General features: G+C 45.1%; 3 protein-coding genes across 6 annotated transcripts; 1 reads left to right on the top strand and 2 right to left on the bottom strand.

Moving 5' to 3' along the window:
• Positions 1 to 745: 745 nt before the first annotated feature.
• LOC124208157 (ubiquitin-associated domain-containing protein 2-like) lies at positions 746 to 2,904 on the bottom strand. Its single transcript, XM_046605887.1, has 8 exons — positions 2,706 to 2,904; positions 2,475 to 2,605; positions 2,312 to 2,394; positions 2,074 to 2,223; positions 1,818 to 1,986; positions 1,511 to 1,738; positions 1,292 to 1,409; positions 746 to 1,194 (listed from the first exon to the last, which is right to left on the bottom strand). Exons 1-8 carry the CDS (start codon positions 2,743 to 2,745, stop codon positions 1,046 to 1,048), a joined length of 1,068 nt encoding a protein of 355 aa, XP_046461843.1. The 5' UTR covers positions 2,746 to 2,904; the 3' UTR covers positions 746 to 1,045.
• Positions 2,905 to 3,524: 620 nt separating this feature from the next.
• On the top strand, positions 3,525 to 6,915 carry LOC124208155 (inositol 1,4,5-trisphosphate receptor-like). Of its 4 annotated transcripts, none has more exons than XM_046605877.1 (7): positions 3,525 to 3,596; positions 3,764 to 3,994; positions 4,058 to 4,447; positions 4,517 to 4,910; positions 4,967 to 5,653; positions 5,723 to 6,170; positions 6,234 to 6,915. In XM_046605877.1, the coding sequence occupies exons 5-7, from the start codon at positions 5,233 to 5,235 to the stop codon at positions 6,733 to 6,735; spliced, it is 1,371 nt and encodes a 456-aa protein (XP_046461833.1). In that variant the 5' UTR covers positions 3,525 to 3,596; positions 3,764 to 3,994; positions 4,058 to 4,447; positions 4,517 to 4,910; positions 4,967 to 5,232; the 3' UTR covers positions 6,736 to 6,915. The 4 variants fall into 4 exon arrangements, with proteins under 4 accessions (XP_046461833.1, XP_046461836.1, XP_046461834.1 ...); XM_046605880.1 differs by having other exon boundaries at positions 3,570 to 3,658; XM_046605878.1 differs by having other exon boundaries at positions 3,579 to 3,680.
• Positions 6,916 to 8,257: 1,342 nt separating this feature from the next.
• LOC124208150 (ichor-like) lies at positions 8,258 to 12,175 on the bottom strand. The gene has a single exon (XM_046605872.1). The coding sequence runs from the start codon at positions 12,173 to 12,175 to the stop codon at positions 10,199 to 10,201; it is 1,977 nt and encodes a 658-aa protein (XP_046461828.1). The 3' UTR covers positions 8,258 to 10,198.
• Between the last annotated feature and the right edge of the window lie 100 nt (positions 12,176 to 12,275).

Genomic DNA, 12,275 nt, shown 5'->3' with positions numbered 1-12,275 from the left:
ATCCGGCGTACCGGATTGAAATCATTCCGGGTCGGCCCGTTTTGTCCAAAAAAAAAGTCTATCCGGTCTAATAAATGAGTAGTAGAATGGTTGTCTATACATTTTTCTTACAACAAGAAAGCGAGTCGACGGCCAGCATCTTGAAAGATCGGTCGTCGTCGACTTGACTTGTTGAGCGTGAAAAACGATCTCCCGTTGAGACGGCGGGCTGGCCCAGCCAATAGTTTAACGGGACAACACAAAAAGCAGCGATTACCTCATTGCCTTCGCCGTAGCTTTTTTTCGGGGATGATGATGATGGCTCGGTCTCGGTCGGTTGACGTCATTTGTGTATTCCGTGGCCGTTGGTCCCGCCGCTCGACAGACTGAGACGTCGGGTCTCTTCGACGATCGCACCGTGGCCGGCCAATTTTTTTTTCCCCAACCGCCCGATGTAGATAAGAGAGAGACTATAGACTGCGGTGATTGAAGAGGGGAGTCGAAAGAAAGTGTCGAATTGTTCCTCATCATTCTTTCATGCTGGCTTCCTTTTTTCTTCTTTTTCTTCTTCTTTATCTGAAACCATTTCCTCGTCGCTGGAATCGGTGTCGAGGCGGAACTGAACTGCTGACTCTTCGCTGTTCCACTTCTCACCCGATGCCAGACAAGAAAATTGTTTGATATCGCGTAATCATTCTTTTAAGACTAGACACACAAAAAGAAAAGAAAAAAAAGGAGAAAAAATTAGATGAATTTAAGAGAAGAATTGCATTTTGATATTTCTGTGTTTTACCACCCTGTAAACAAACAGTTTTCAAAAACTCACAAAACAAAAAAGAAAATTGACGAATCACGACAAAATGGTTCTTCTTTTATCATAATAAAAATGAAAACAATGATATCCTCACAATTTGGGAATCGGAAAAAAATAGAATTACATCGACACAATAAGTAATAAAGAGGTGGGGGGTTGGGGTAAGATTATTATTCATGTTTACTTGAAAAAAATAATAATAATGAATTAATTTTTTTGACGTTGTTTTTTTAATTTCTTTTCTCCGATTTACTATTCCTGTAAGAGTAAATTGGTGGCTGCTTCGACGTTGTTTCCAGTCGTTTGTAAGGCTCGCATGACACGGTCACGGCTAAAGCCCATACTCGTCAAGAAGGTCACGTTCTCTTCGGACGGTGGTGTTGGGTCGTTCGGTCGAACTTCTGTCAACGCCCAAAATAAAATAAAAAAGAATTCCGAACGAAAACACGGACGTTGAATAGGTAAGACATTCTTGAAAACGGAAAAAAATTCGATTACCGTTCGGATTGAAGATATTGGGGAAATCTCGGCGGCGCCGTGGGTGTCCGTTGGCACCTTGCTCGCCCCACTGCATTTCGGGACCGACGAGACGCTCGGCGTAGCCTTGCCCCGTGTTCTATAGGGCCAAAAAACATCACGTCTCAGGTATTATACGTAAGGAAATTGAGGACTCGGCGTGGGTATATAGGAATATCAAAAAAACAATTATTCATTTGCCTGACGAGGAGGTCCGTCCCGGGATCGTTGGAGCAACATTTGATGTTCAAGCCTCTCCATTTGCTCCTGGCGTTGAATTTCCAACGTGGCACCCATCGGCCCGTCGGCGGGTGGTGATGAGGATAATAATCGGCCAAAGGTCATGTCTGTTATCCGGGCTAGCCAATCGGGTATGGCCAGCCAGTCTTGAACCCTCAACACGTTCCATCTGTACAACAGTCCAGCAGCCTGTGCAAGTAAAAGTATATATGTCTGTCACGCCTCGAGCGTCATGAAAGCGACCAAGAGGAAAACGAAATTCACTTACAATGCTGCAAAATGCCGAGACAGCCGTCGGGAAAGAGGTGCTGCACACTTGCAGACCTACTAAATATGTCAGTGTTTTTCCTGTGATGGGTATCCCAAGGATATGTGTACGAGTCATTCTCGGGATATCGCACAGGTACGGTACAAAGAGTGGAAAGATCAATCCATATCTTTATTTTTGGGAGAGAAAAATAATGGTTAACATTTGATGTTTTTGCATGTGTCTGTAAAAAGGAAAAGTGATGCAGGAGACTTACGGGCCAGGAGGGAGATGCCCATGGTGATATGAGGCCCATCCTGTGGATCTGATGAGCAAAATGATTGGTACTTGCAGCCCAAGCGAAATGAGACTAGTGGCAAGCAAGTGGGAAGCAAACTTCTTGGAGCCCAGTCGTCTTTCAAACACTCTACATAAAAATTAAGAAAACGAAGCAGAGATGGTTGATGGTTGGTTTGGGCACTCATTCTATATTATATGCAGAAAAGGGGAATTACCTGAAGTAGTATATAAGCAATGCTGCACAAATTAAATCTTTTGTTTCGAGAAAGGCTGTTTGTGATGTAAACAACCTCCACACCTGTTAGCAAAAGACTGTGTAATGAAAAAACTTTCACCTTCCTCACACATGCTGGCTTTTTGAGCAGATGATGGAAATACCTCGCCAGACGTGAAAGTGTTTGGCAGTTGACATATGAGGTACAGCCGTAGATGAGACAGTAGAGGGACATGGATGGCTGTGCAGGTGATGAACAAAGCTCCCATCAGCCCTTTTGATACCGGTGCTCGGTCTGTTGGAGAGAAAACATTCCATTTTTTTAATGACGATGGCTTTATTACTGACCACCTTTGGTTTTCAAACTGGAAACGTTAATATAAATGTCAACATACAGAATCCAGTTGTAGAGTACTGTGAAACGTACGTGGCCATTGCGGAAGAGAAATGTATATTCGTCGGTTATACTGCAATGGAAATCCAGGAAAAAAATAATTTACACGAGATTGGGTTTATCAATAACAACCCATTGTAAACAAGAAACGACCACAAAGTGAAAATGTCGTCAGGTGACGAGATGGGAACCTGTTACAAGATGCGCGGATTCAATGCGCGGAATATCGAATTCCCAGCGCGCCAAATTCGAAGGACGTATAAATTAAAACCAATAATTTCCCGTAGGGATTCTAGTCACAGTCGAAGGAGGCTCAGTTTCGACACGCCACCGCTGCAATTCAAACTGCAAAATTCAATTGCAGTAATTAGACACTTAAATTTACGTAATTGTGTCACCAATCACGCAAATTTTTGTAGGCATTAGATTAAACAAAGAAATCTCTTTAAAATGGATCACATTTTACGAAGATATACTATATTCATTTTTTAAAACAGCGATTCTAAGTCAAACGGGGCTCAGTTTCGAAACGCCACCGCTGCAATTCAAACTGCAAATTCAAAACGACACTAAACATTAATACAAAATTTACGTAAATGTGTTTCTTATCACGAAAATTTTTGTATGAAAGAGATTAAACAAAGAAAGGTCTTCAAAATGGATCACATGAAGATATACTAATAGCTGTATTTTTTACACAGCGATTCAAAGTCGAACGGGCTCACTTTCCCGGCTTGATGTGTGTCAACCCAAAAGCTATAGTTTGCAGGCCTAACAAGAAGCGAATTTGGTAGCAGTTTTTACGACTGCCCGGCGGCCTTGTATACATGTAGATCCCCACCAAACGTGAACAGAAAAGCGTCGGGTTTGTTTGTTTACGTTTAAATGCAAAGTAAGTTTTACCAGTTTTACTACTGGTTTAGACAAACAAATTGGTTATTTACACATTTTTTGGTATGCCTCAAGTCCATAGATAGTATGTAGAATTTCAATTTGTGAGTGCAATCTACCACAATTGACAAACATTTCTTACTGAAATATTTTCCTTTCCCTTTTTAGATGCCTGGAGAAGTTCAAATGGAAGATGAAGCTGAGACTTTGACATTCCAGGCCAAGATTGCTCAGCTTATGAGCTTGATTATCAACACCTTCTATAGTTGATCTCCAACTGCTCAGATGCCCTAGACAAGATCCATTATGAATCCCTGACTGACCCAAGCAAGTTGGACAGCGGCAAGGATCTTAAAATCAAGATTGTCCCCAACAAGAATGACTCACTCTCATGGATACGTAAGTTGAGAAATTTAGTTCCTCCTATTTGAACACGAATTTGACTGTTCTGTTTCTCTTTAGTGGTATCGGCATGATCAAGGCTGATTTGGTTAACAACTTGGGTACTATTGCCAAGTCTGGAACTAAAGCTTTCGTGGAAGCCCTCTCTGCCGGAGCTGACATCTCCATGATTGGTCAGTTTGGTGTGGGTTCCTACTCTGCTTACCTGGTTGCCGACAAGGTGACAGTTCATTCCTAGCACAATGATGATGAGCAGTATGTTTGGGAATCTTCAGCTGGTGGTTCTTTCACCATCAAGCCTGATCACAGAGAACCCATGGGTAGAGGAACCAAGATTGTCCTCCACTTGTAGTATCCAGCTCCAGGCTGGATGATTCGACTACAACGACGTTGAGTAGTGTCAACTCGACGCTGGAGGACTTGGTGAGACAACAACAACAACCCAAATCGGTACAACAAAACTTGAATTCGTGATTTTATTAAAATTCTTACAAAAATAAATTTAATTCGCCCTTAAAGTTAACTACGGCAACTGATTCGGACATGGAGTCCAAGTTGTCCGCCAAGGTTCTGGTAATGCTGCCCGTCTTCCGCTTCCTGCAGTTGCTGTGTGAGAATCACAATCGAGACCTGCAGAACTTTTTGCGGGCCCAGTCCAACAAAAACAGTTACAATTTAGTGTCAGAGACACTCATGTTCCTCGACTGCATTTGCGGATCGACGACGGGCGAACTGGGTCTGCTCGGCCTCTACATTAATGAGCACAACGTCACCCTCATCAACCAAACCCTGGAAACATTGACGGAATATTGCCAAGGACCTTGTCACGAAAACCAAAACTGCATCGCCACTCACGAGTCGAATGGACTGGACATCATCACGGCTCTTCTTCTTACCGACATCAATCCATTAGGTAACAATTTCCTTTCATTCCATTTGATTCTAATAATTATTTGATCAATTATTTAGGAAAACGGAGAATGGATCTTGTTTTGGAGTTGAAAAACAACGCCTCCAAGTTGTTGCTGGCCGTCATGGAGAGTCGTGGCGACAGCGAGAACGCGGAAAGGATCCTGTACAACATGAATCCTCACCAATTAGTGGACGTTGCCTGCTAAGCCTATCAGAAAAGTTTGGTCGGTGGAGAAGAGGCGACTAGTCCCAAAGAAGTCGGCCACAACATTTACATTTTGTGCCACCAGTTGGCGCAGCACAACAAAGAATTGGCCGCCCTGATGAAACCGCCGCCAGTGGACGGAGTCAGTGGTGATGCGGCCCTGCAGTACTACGCCAATCACACGGCGCAAATCGAAATTGTCCGTCACGACCGGACGATGGAGCAGATTGTCTTCCCCATTCCGGAAATGTGCGAGTATTTGACCAACGACACGAAAGTGCGCGTCTTCCACACGGCGGAGCGCGACGACCAGGGATCGAAAGTGGCCGCCTTCTTCGAAGGAGTCGACGACATGTTTGACGAGATGAAATGGCAGAAGAAATTGCGCGGACAGCCGTTTCTCTTTTGGGTCAGCTCGCACATGTCCATCTGGAGTCAAATCCTCTTCAATTTGGCCGTCATTATCAACTTGATTGTCGCCTTCTTTTACCCGTTTGACACTGACGGACCGGCTCCTGATCCTCGCACTCACCTCTCAGGTCTGCACACCTTTAAACAGTGACTCCCATTTCCATCTTTTCAACGATCTTTTTTGTTTATTAATTCAGGTCTCATCTGGGCCGTCATGCTCCTATCCACCGCTGTGGCCATCACGTTACCCAAACCGTCGGTTATTAGGACTCTCGTCATGACAGTCATCCTCCGGCTTATTTGCTCAGCCGGCCCTCAACCCACACTGATGCTCCTTGGCACCGCCACGGTAGTGTTGAAGGGCGTCCATCTGCTGAGCATCATGGCCAACGCCGGGACATTCCAGCGGAGCGTCAGACAAATCTGCACGGACACGGAGATTGTCTACCACGTCGTTCACCTCATCTTTTGCTTCCTCGGACTCAGCACCACCCATTCGTTCTTCTTCTCCGTCCTTTTGTTTGACGTCGTCTACCGCGAGGAGACGCTGCTCAACGTCATCCGCTCAGTGACGCGAAACGGCAGGTCCATCGTTCTCGCTGCCGTTTTGGCTCTCATCCTAGTCTTCATGTTCTCCATCATCGGGTATTTCAGTTTCATGTAAGATTTCCATGTTCCATATTGAAATTCTTTTATTTTTGCCACAAGAAACGGACAAGAAAGTCGAGATGGTCGTCATTTTCAAGTCTCCCTGCTGTATCGTCACCTCCCAGTACGGCTGGACCGTCAACATGGAGCGTATCATGAAGTGAAGGCTCAGGCTTTGAGGGATACCTCCACCATGGATTACATGGCCGCCAAGAAGCACTTGGAAATCAACTCCGACCATCCCATCGTCGAAGCCCTGCGCGTCAAAGCAGAGGCTGACAAGAACGACAAAGCCGTCAAGGATTTGGTCATGTTGCTGTTTGAAACCTCTCTGCTGTCATCTGGTTTCTCCCTGGAAGAGCCAGACGTCCATGCTTCTCGCATCTACCACATGATGAAATTGGGTTTGGGTATCGGTGAAGATGATGTCCCTGCTGGTGGTGAGGAAGCCAAAGCCGAAGAAGAGATGCCGCCATTGGAGAATGATGAAAATGCTTCTCGCTGGAGAAAGGCGATTAAACGTGTCAAATACTGTTATGAAACACAAACTCAGTTTCTCTAAATTGTTCTTATTTCAGCGTTTTTGCGAACTGGAATGAGGGCATTCATATGATAAAACTAGTCTTATTGTCTTAAAATCATGGCTTCACTTCATTGCGTTGCTCCCTCATTCCTGGCATTGTATAACTACGTGTTAAGAGTTGGAATTTAATACAACCAATCGCGGTTTGCTATATAAAAACTTTGTTCGATTTCTCTCCATACCCCTGCTTGTGACAGCTATACATCGACACCGAGTTTCGAATAGAAAAGCGGTACTACATAGAGCTTAACATTTTGGTCATGAGAAATGATTTTAGAAAAATGATGACGAATGGAATTGGTTATTCGTGGAGGATAATCCGCGGAGTTGGTTGCATAAATTAGGATGCGACTTAAAATGCTTCAGTAAGAAATTCACTAGGCTACTCGACTAAGTTGATCCATAAATCACACTTCGCTAATCTATAAGTGAGTTGAAGAAAATTCTGCCCTCTCTTCATTAGAAAACAAAATTTGTTGCCTAGATAGTCCGGCTTTCTAAAGGTGCATTAAATGGCTTCAATTCCAACATGATAGGGATCCAAATGATACAAGTTGTGAAACTGGTCAAAAGGTAACCGAAAAAAAAAAATACTTAGGCGTGCTCCTGGATTACAGTTACACCCCATAATAAGCGCCAAGCAATCACCCTACCGACCCTACATTGCGCGAAAAAATACTTAACCTATATATAACCTTACCCCTAACCCCCAAAAATGTATTAAGCACACTCCCTCATTTAAGTTAGTTAAACCCCAAAAGTCCCGGAGGGAAACTGGCGACGCTAGGCGCGAGGCACAATATAATGATTCTCGACGTTGGGAAATAAAATCGAGGTCTTTTCCTCGCTTGATTGATCATTGTGCTGATATAGCGATCCGGATTTTCAACTTGAATTCAAATTTTCCTGTCGAGGAAACTGACTATACAAGTGAAAAAAAGAAATGAGGTCATTCACGAACAACAGCAGACCGACGAGAAGAAGTAAAGAAAGAAAAAAAGAGACCAAAGGTCTCCAGTTATAAATCCCCCTTTGATGATAAAATTTTCAACACGACTGCGCAAATTACGCACCACCCTGTCTCCGACCTTCCGGTACGTTTCACTCTTTGACGATCTGTCATCCATCCAGCAGACAGCTATACAATATTATCTTTTTATCTTTTCTTTTTCTGTGTTCAACTGTCACGCCAATGATAACCATATGTTATGTATTATATTATTATACAGGACGAATCGAGCCCGATGGAGAGCAACAAACCATGAGCGCCCTAATTTTTTACGAGTTAGAAAGTTTCTCTTCCTCGTTCGGTGCGTTCGTTGTTGTCAACCCATATAGACACACACACACGCGGCACACACACAAATATGGTCATCGACCAGCAGCAACCAACTGCTTCTGGGGTGTGTGTGTGTGTTTTAATTGAATATCTTATTATTTAATTCATTTTCGAGGGTATTCAATGATTAATTGAAAATCTAAATGAATTAGACATGTCAATTTCTTTGTAAACGAAAAAAATTTCATTTTTTGTTTTATTTCGAAAAAAAAATTACAATGTGTTATACAAATATAAATCGATAATAACTCGTTTTCGGGGGAGTGTGGGTGGGTTTGGGGGGGGGGGGAGGGCCGCATAGAAAGATATACGGAGAAATACAGCACCGATCTTATTAGAGCACGGATGAAAATAGAATTGTTTTTTCGAGGAAATAAGAGAGATAGAAAGAGAGAGAGAGAAAATAGTGTGTGGATTATACAATGGGTCACATACACTGAAAAGGAAACTAAAAAGGGCCAGCCCCAATTGTTATCGATTCCAATCAAAAAATCAATTTCGGACCAATTTTTCAAAAAAATTTCTTCTTCTTCTTCATTTTACTATATAGTCAATTAATTAATTTTGTTTTGTGCCAAGTTTCTCTAAATTTCGGTTCAAATGCGGGAATTGATTTGCATAGAGACGTCGATTGGATTTTTTATAAACTGTCTTTTTTTTGTTTTCGAGTCGCATTCAACACAGTGACCAGTGCATGTTACAAGTGCCGATGATTACGAGAGAGATGGGGGGAAAAGAAGAGAAGAAGAGGAAAAAGAAGAAGAGATAATATTTATATAATGTATATAATATTTATAGAACACCATGAGGACGGGGGGGGGTTTTGTGGGACGGGGGGTTCGGCGAGAAAGCTTTTAACAGCACCATTACAATCATTATGCAAAATAAGAAAGAGAAAGAGAACTTATAAATCTTTTTAGTGCTGTTGTGGTTGTTGTTCTTTTTTTTTTTTAATATAAAGTGTTGGTTGTTCGATGTTGGAAGTCCTCCTGAGATGTGAAAGACGTTCAACTTCTGTATTTTATCGTTTCCAAAAAAAATAAAAATAATAATAATAATTGCAAATTATATATATATAAGGAGTCACTCGAGAACATCGTTCGGAAATTGCACGAGTGTCACGAAGAAGGAAAAGGAAAAAAAAAATATCGGGAGAATAAAGAAATGAAAAAAAAGCATACACAAACAGCACACGCATCAGTCAGACCCACACCAAAAAATTGTTGTTTTCTTATTATTTTTTTACTCTGTATATAATATATGCAAAATGAACATGTACACAAAAACACACGATTTAATTCAGAAAAAAAAAAAGTGGAGGGAAAACGTTGTGTGTGTGTGTGTGTGAATTTTCTGGAAATTATTATTTTTTAGGGCAACATGACAGCACCGCGAGAGAGCAGACGAGAATTCTTCCGGTGTGGCGGGATACAATTTCTCTGATGATTCCAACTCGTGCTGGCTGGGTATCAAATTTTTCGTGTCACGTTTTTGTTTTCTTTCGTCTTTTTTTGTTTTCTTTCGTTACAAAAATGTTTAATGAAACCGAATGGGTCGTATCAGAAGAGAAATGGGAGCAAAAGGAAGTGACACGTTTTGGTAAAAGGAAATAAATTAAATTGGTTTTTCTTTTTATAGGACCTGAATCGAATGAATTCTTTTTTTTTTCAAACTTTTTTGTTCTTGCAACGTTTCAGGAATGAATTACATAAGGCCAAAACTCGTTTGGGCTGTCGGTGGGCGGACGGAAAGGACACACACGACATGACACAACAGCCATTTCAAAAACTTATTTTGTACACTACCACGTTCATGAGTTGTTTGGAAGTTTGGGAACCGGGAAGCCTGATTTGACGAGTTGTCTCTGCATCCTGGTGCACACACCACACACACATCTCAAGAATAATCGTCACACACTGCTCACATTTATATTAGGTATATATCTCTGGAGAAAGGGGGGGGAGGGATAAAAGGAATGAACGAAAAGTATAATCTCTTTCAATGCCTGATGATGTGGGGGATGAATAATGTTTGATTGCTATACAGTAAGTTATTCGATTGTGTTTTCTCCTCGAAACAAAAAAACAATTCTAAAAATATAGGTCAGTCTCTGGTAATCCGTTTGTGGATCTGCATGTGCTTCAACAGGTGGGCCTTCTGACGGAACGCCTTGGCGCAGGCGTCACACTTGAAGGGCTTCTCTCCGGTGTGGGTACGAAGGTGGACCTTGATGTTGGACTTGTTGAGGAATCCCCGATTGCAGATATTGCACCGGTGAACGGGTTTCTCCTTTCCTGATCCGTCTGTCGTCATCACCGTCGTCATCTTGGCTTTGCCCGAGCGGTTCTTGTGCTTGGACCGACCACCCGATCCGCCACCGCCCGTCCCACCACTGCCTCCACCTCCGCCGCTCATGGGATCGTCGAGATCGCTTAAATCTTTGTTGTTGTAGCCGCTACTGCTGCTCTTGACAGCCGTCGACCGGCGGGCCGTGGCTGGATAGCTGCTGGAGTGACATCCACTCGAGTCGCCACCTCCGCCGAGATGGGGCAACTGGGACGTCGTCACGTGGTTCAGAGTGGGACCCGTGTGGAAGGTTGTGTGTGGCAGTTGCTGGAGCTCCTTGTTGGATGAGCCAGCCATGGAACAAGACACGAATCCGCCCATGGGCCCGTTGTTACCTCCGCTGTTGTTCAGGTTCGGTTCTCGGCCGGCCGTCAACCGCCGCTGCAGCAGGGGCATGTCCATGGAGGGCTCACTTTTCACCGAGAGGTTGTTCTGACCGCCTCCGCCGCCGGAAGGATCTTGACTCATGTGAGCCAAGGCTACGCTTCCGGCTGCCGCCGCTCCTTGACTCAGGAGCGCCTGCAGGGTGGAACTGACGCTACAGCTGCTGTTGTGCGGCTGCTGTTGCGGCTGTAAGGAGCTCATGGGCGGAAGCTGCGATGGATGAGCGAATGCTGGACTGACGGAAGACAGTGAAGAATGCGACGTGCCCGAAGTCACCGAAGAGGCCGGACTCTCCAGCATGGGCTCGTGCTTGTAGACGGTGGAACAGGCGCTCTCGATCCAGGCGTCGATATCTGCCCAGGGATCGCGGATGTCCGGGCCCAGGCTTTCAACTCCGCCCAGACCCACGCCGGCCACGTTGCTCACTCCTCCGCCGCCCATTCCGCCGCCACCGACTCCGACGCCACCCGTGGACGCCGACGCCGAGGCCACTGTGCTGTCGGCGATGGCGTTGCCGATGATGGCGGCGATGTCGTCGATTTCCGGATTCATCAGGTAGTCGGCCATACTTTCCGCCTTGACTACACCGACGCTGACCAGGCCGTTGACCAACGTGGTCGTCGACACGGGCTCACCACTGCCTCCGCCACCGTAGTAGTTGAGGTTGTTGCCCGAATTGTTGTTGTTGTTATTATTGTTGTTGTTGTTGTTGTTATTATTGTTATTATTGTTGTTGCCAGACGGACTGGCTTTGTACAGGTTGAGGTTAATGTCCAGGATCGTTCGCGTCCCTCCTCCTCCTCCCATGTGGTGATGGTGACTGGATCCGGAACTGTTTAGGGAGCCGTCCAGGGAGAGATTGTTGCCGCCGTTACTTCCGCCGCCTCCGTACTCGAATGGCGGAAGCGCCAAGGGTTTCAACTCTGCGAAGCTGTGCCCTCCGCCAGGACCGGGTCCGGGCGTCGTTGGCGTCGTCAGGACGGTGGCGCCGGACAGGAGGAGCCCGTCCAGGTTGTCCAGGGAGAGCAAGGTGGCTTTATTGCTCTGATTGATGGGGCCGCCGGATCCTGCCAGGCTGCTGCCTCCTCCGCAACTCAACATGTTACCCGAACTGCCTCCGACCATGCTGTGATGCTGCCCACCTCCGCTGCCTCCGCCGGAGAGGGAATTGCTGTTGTGATGGTGATGCAGGTGATCGTGCAAACTGCTTCCGGTCGTCGAGTCGGCCATGTCGCACGAGTTGAACTTGCCGTTGAGGAGGTCGTCGTCGTCGTCTGCTCCTACGCCTCCGCCGCAACCCCACGAGAGGATCGAGTCGACCGGAACAGGTACGGGGGGTTCCAGCTTCATTGTGGTGCAACTGCTGCCACTACTGACCAATGACCAACAAACGGATGGACCAAGAGGTGGTGGTAGTAGTGGTGATGCTCCTGATGAACTCGCCGTCGTT

Source organism: Daphnia pulex, chromosome 11, assembly GCF_021134715.1.
Source record: "Daphnia pulex isolate KAP4 chromosome 11, ASM2113471v1".
NCBI classification, from domain to species: Eukaryota; Metazoa; Arthropoda; class Branchiopoda; order Diplostraca; family Daphniidae; genus Daphnia; species Daphnia pulex.
The sequence above is the reverse complement of the archived record's forward strand: the minus strand, read 5'-3'. Positions and strand labels throughout refer to the sequence as shown.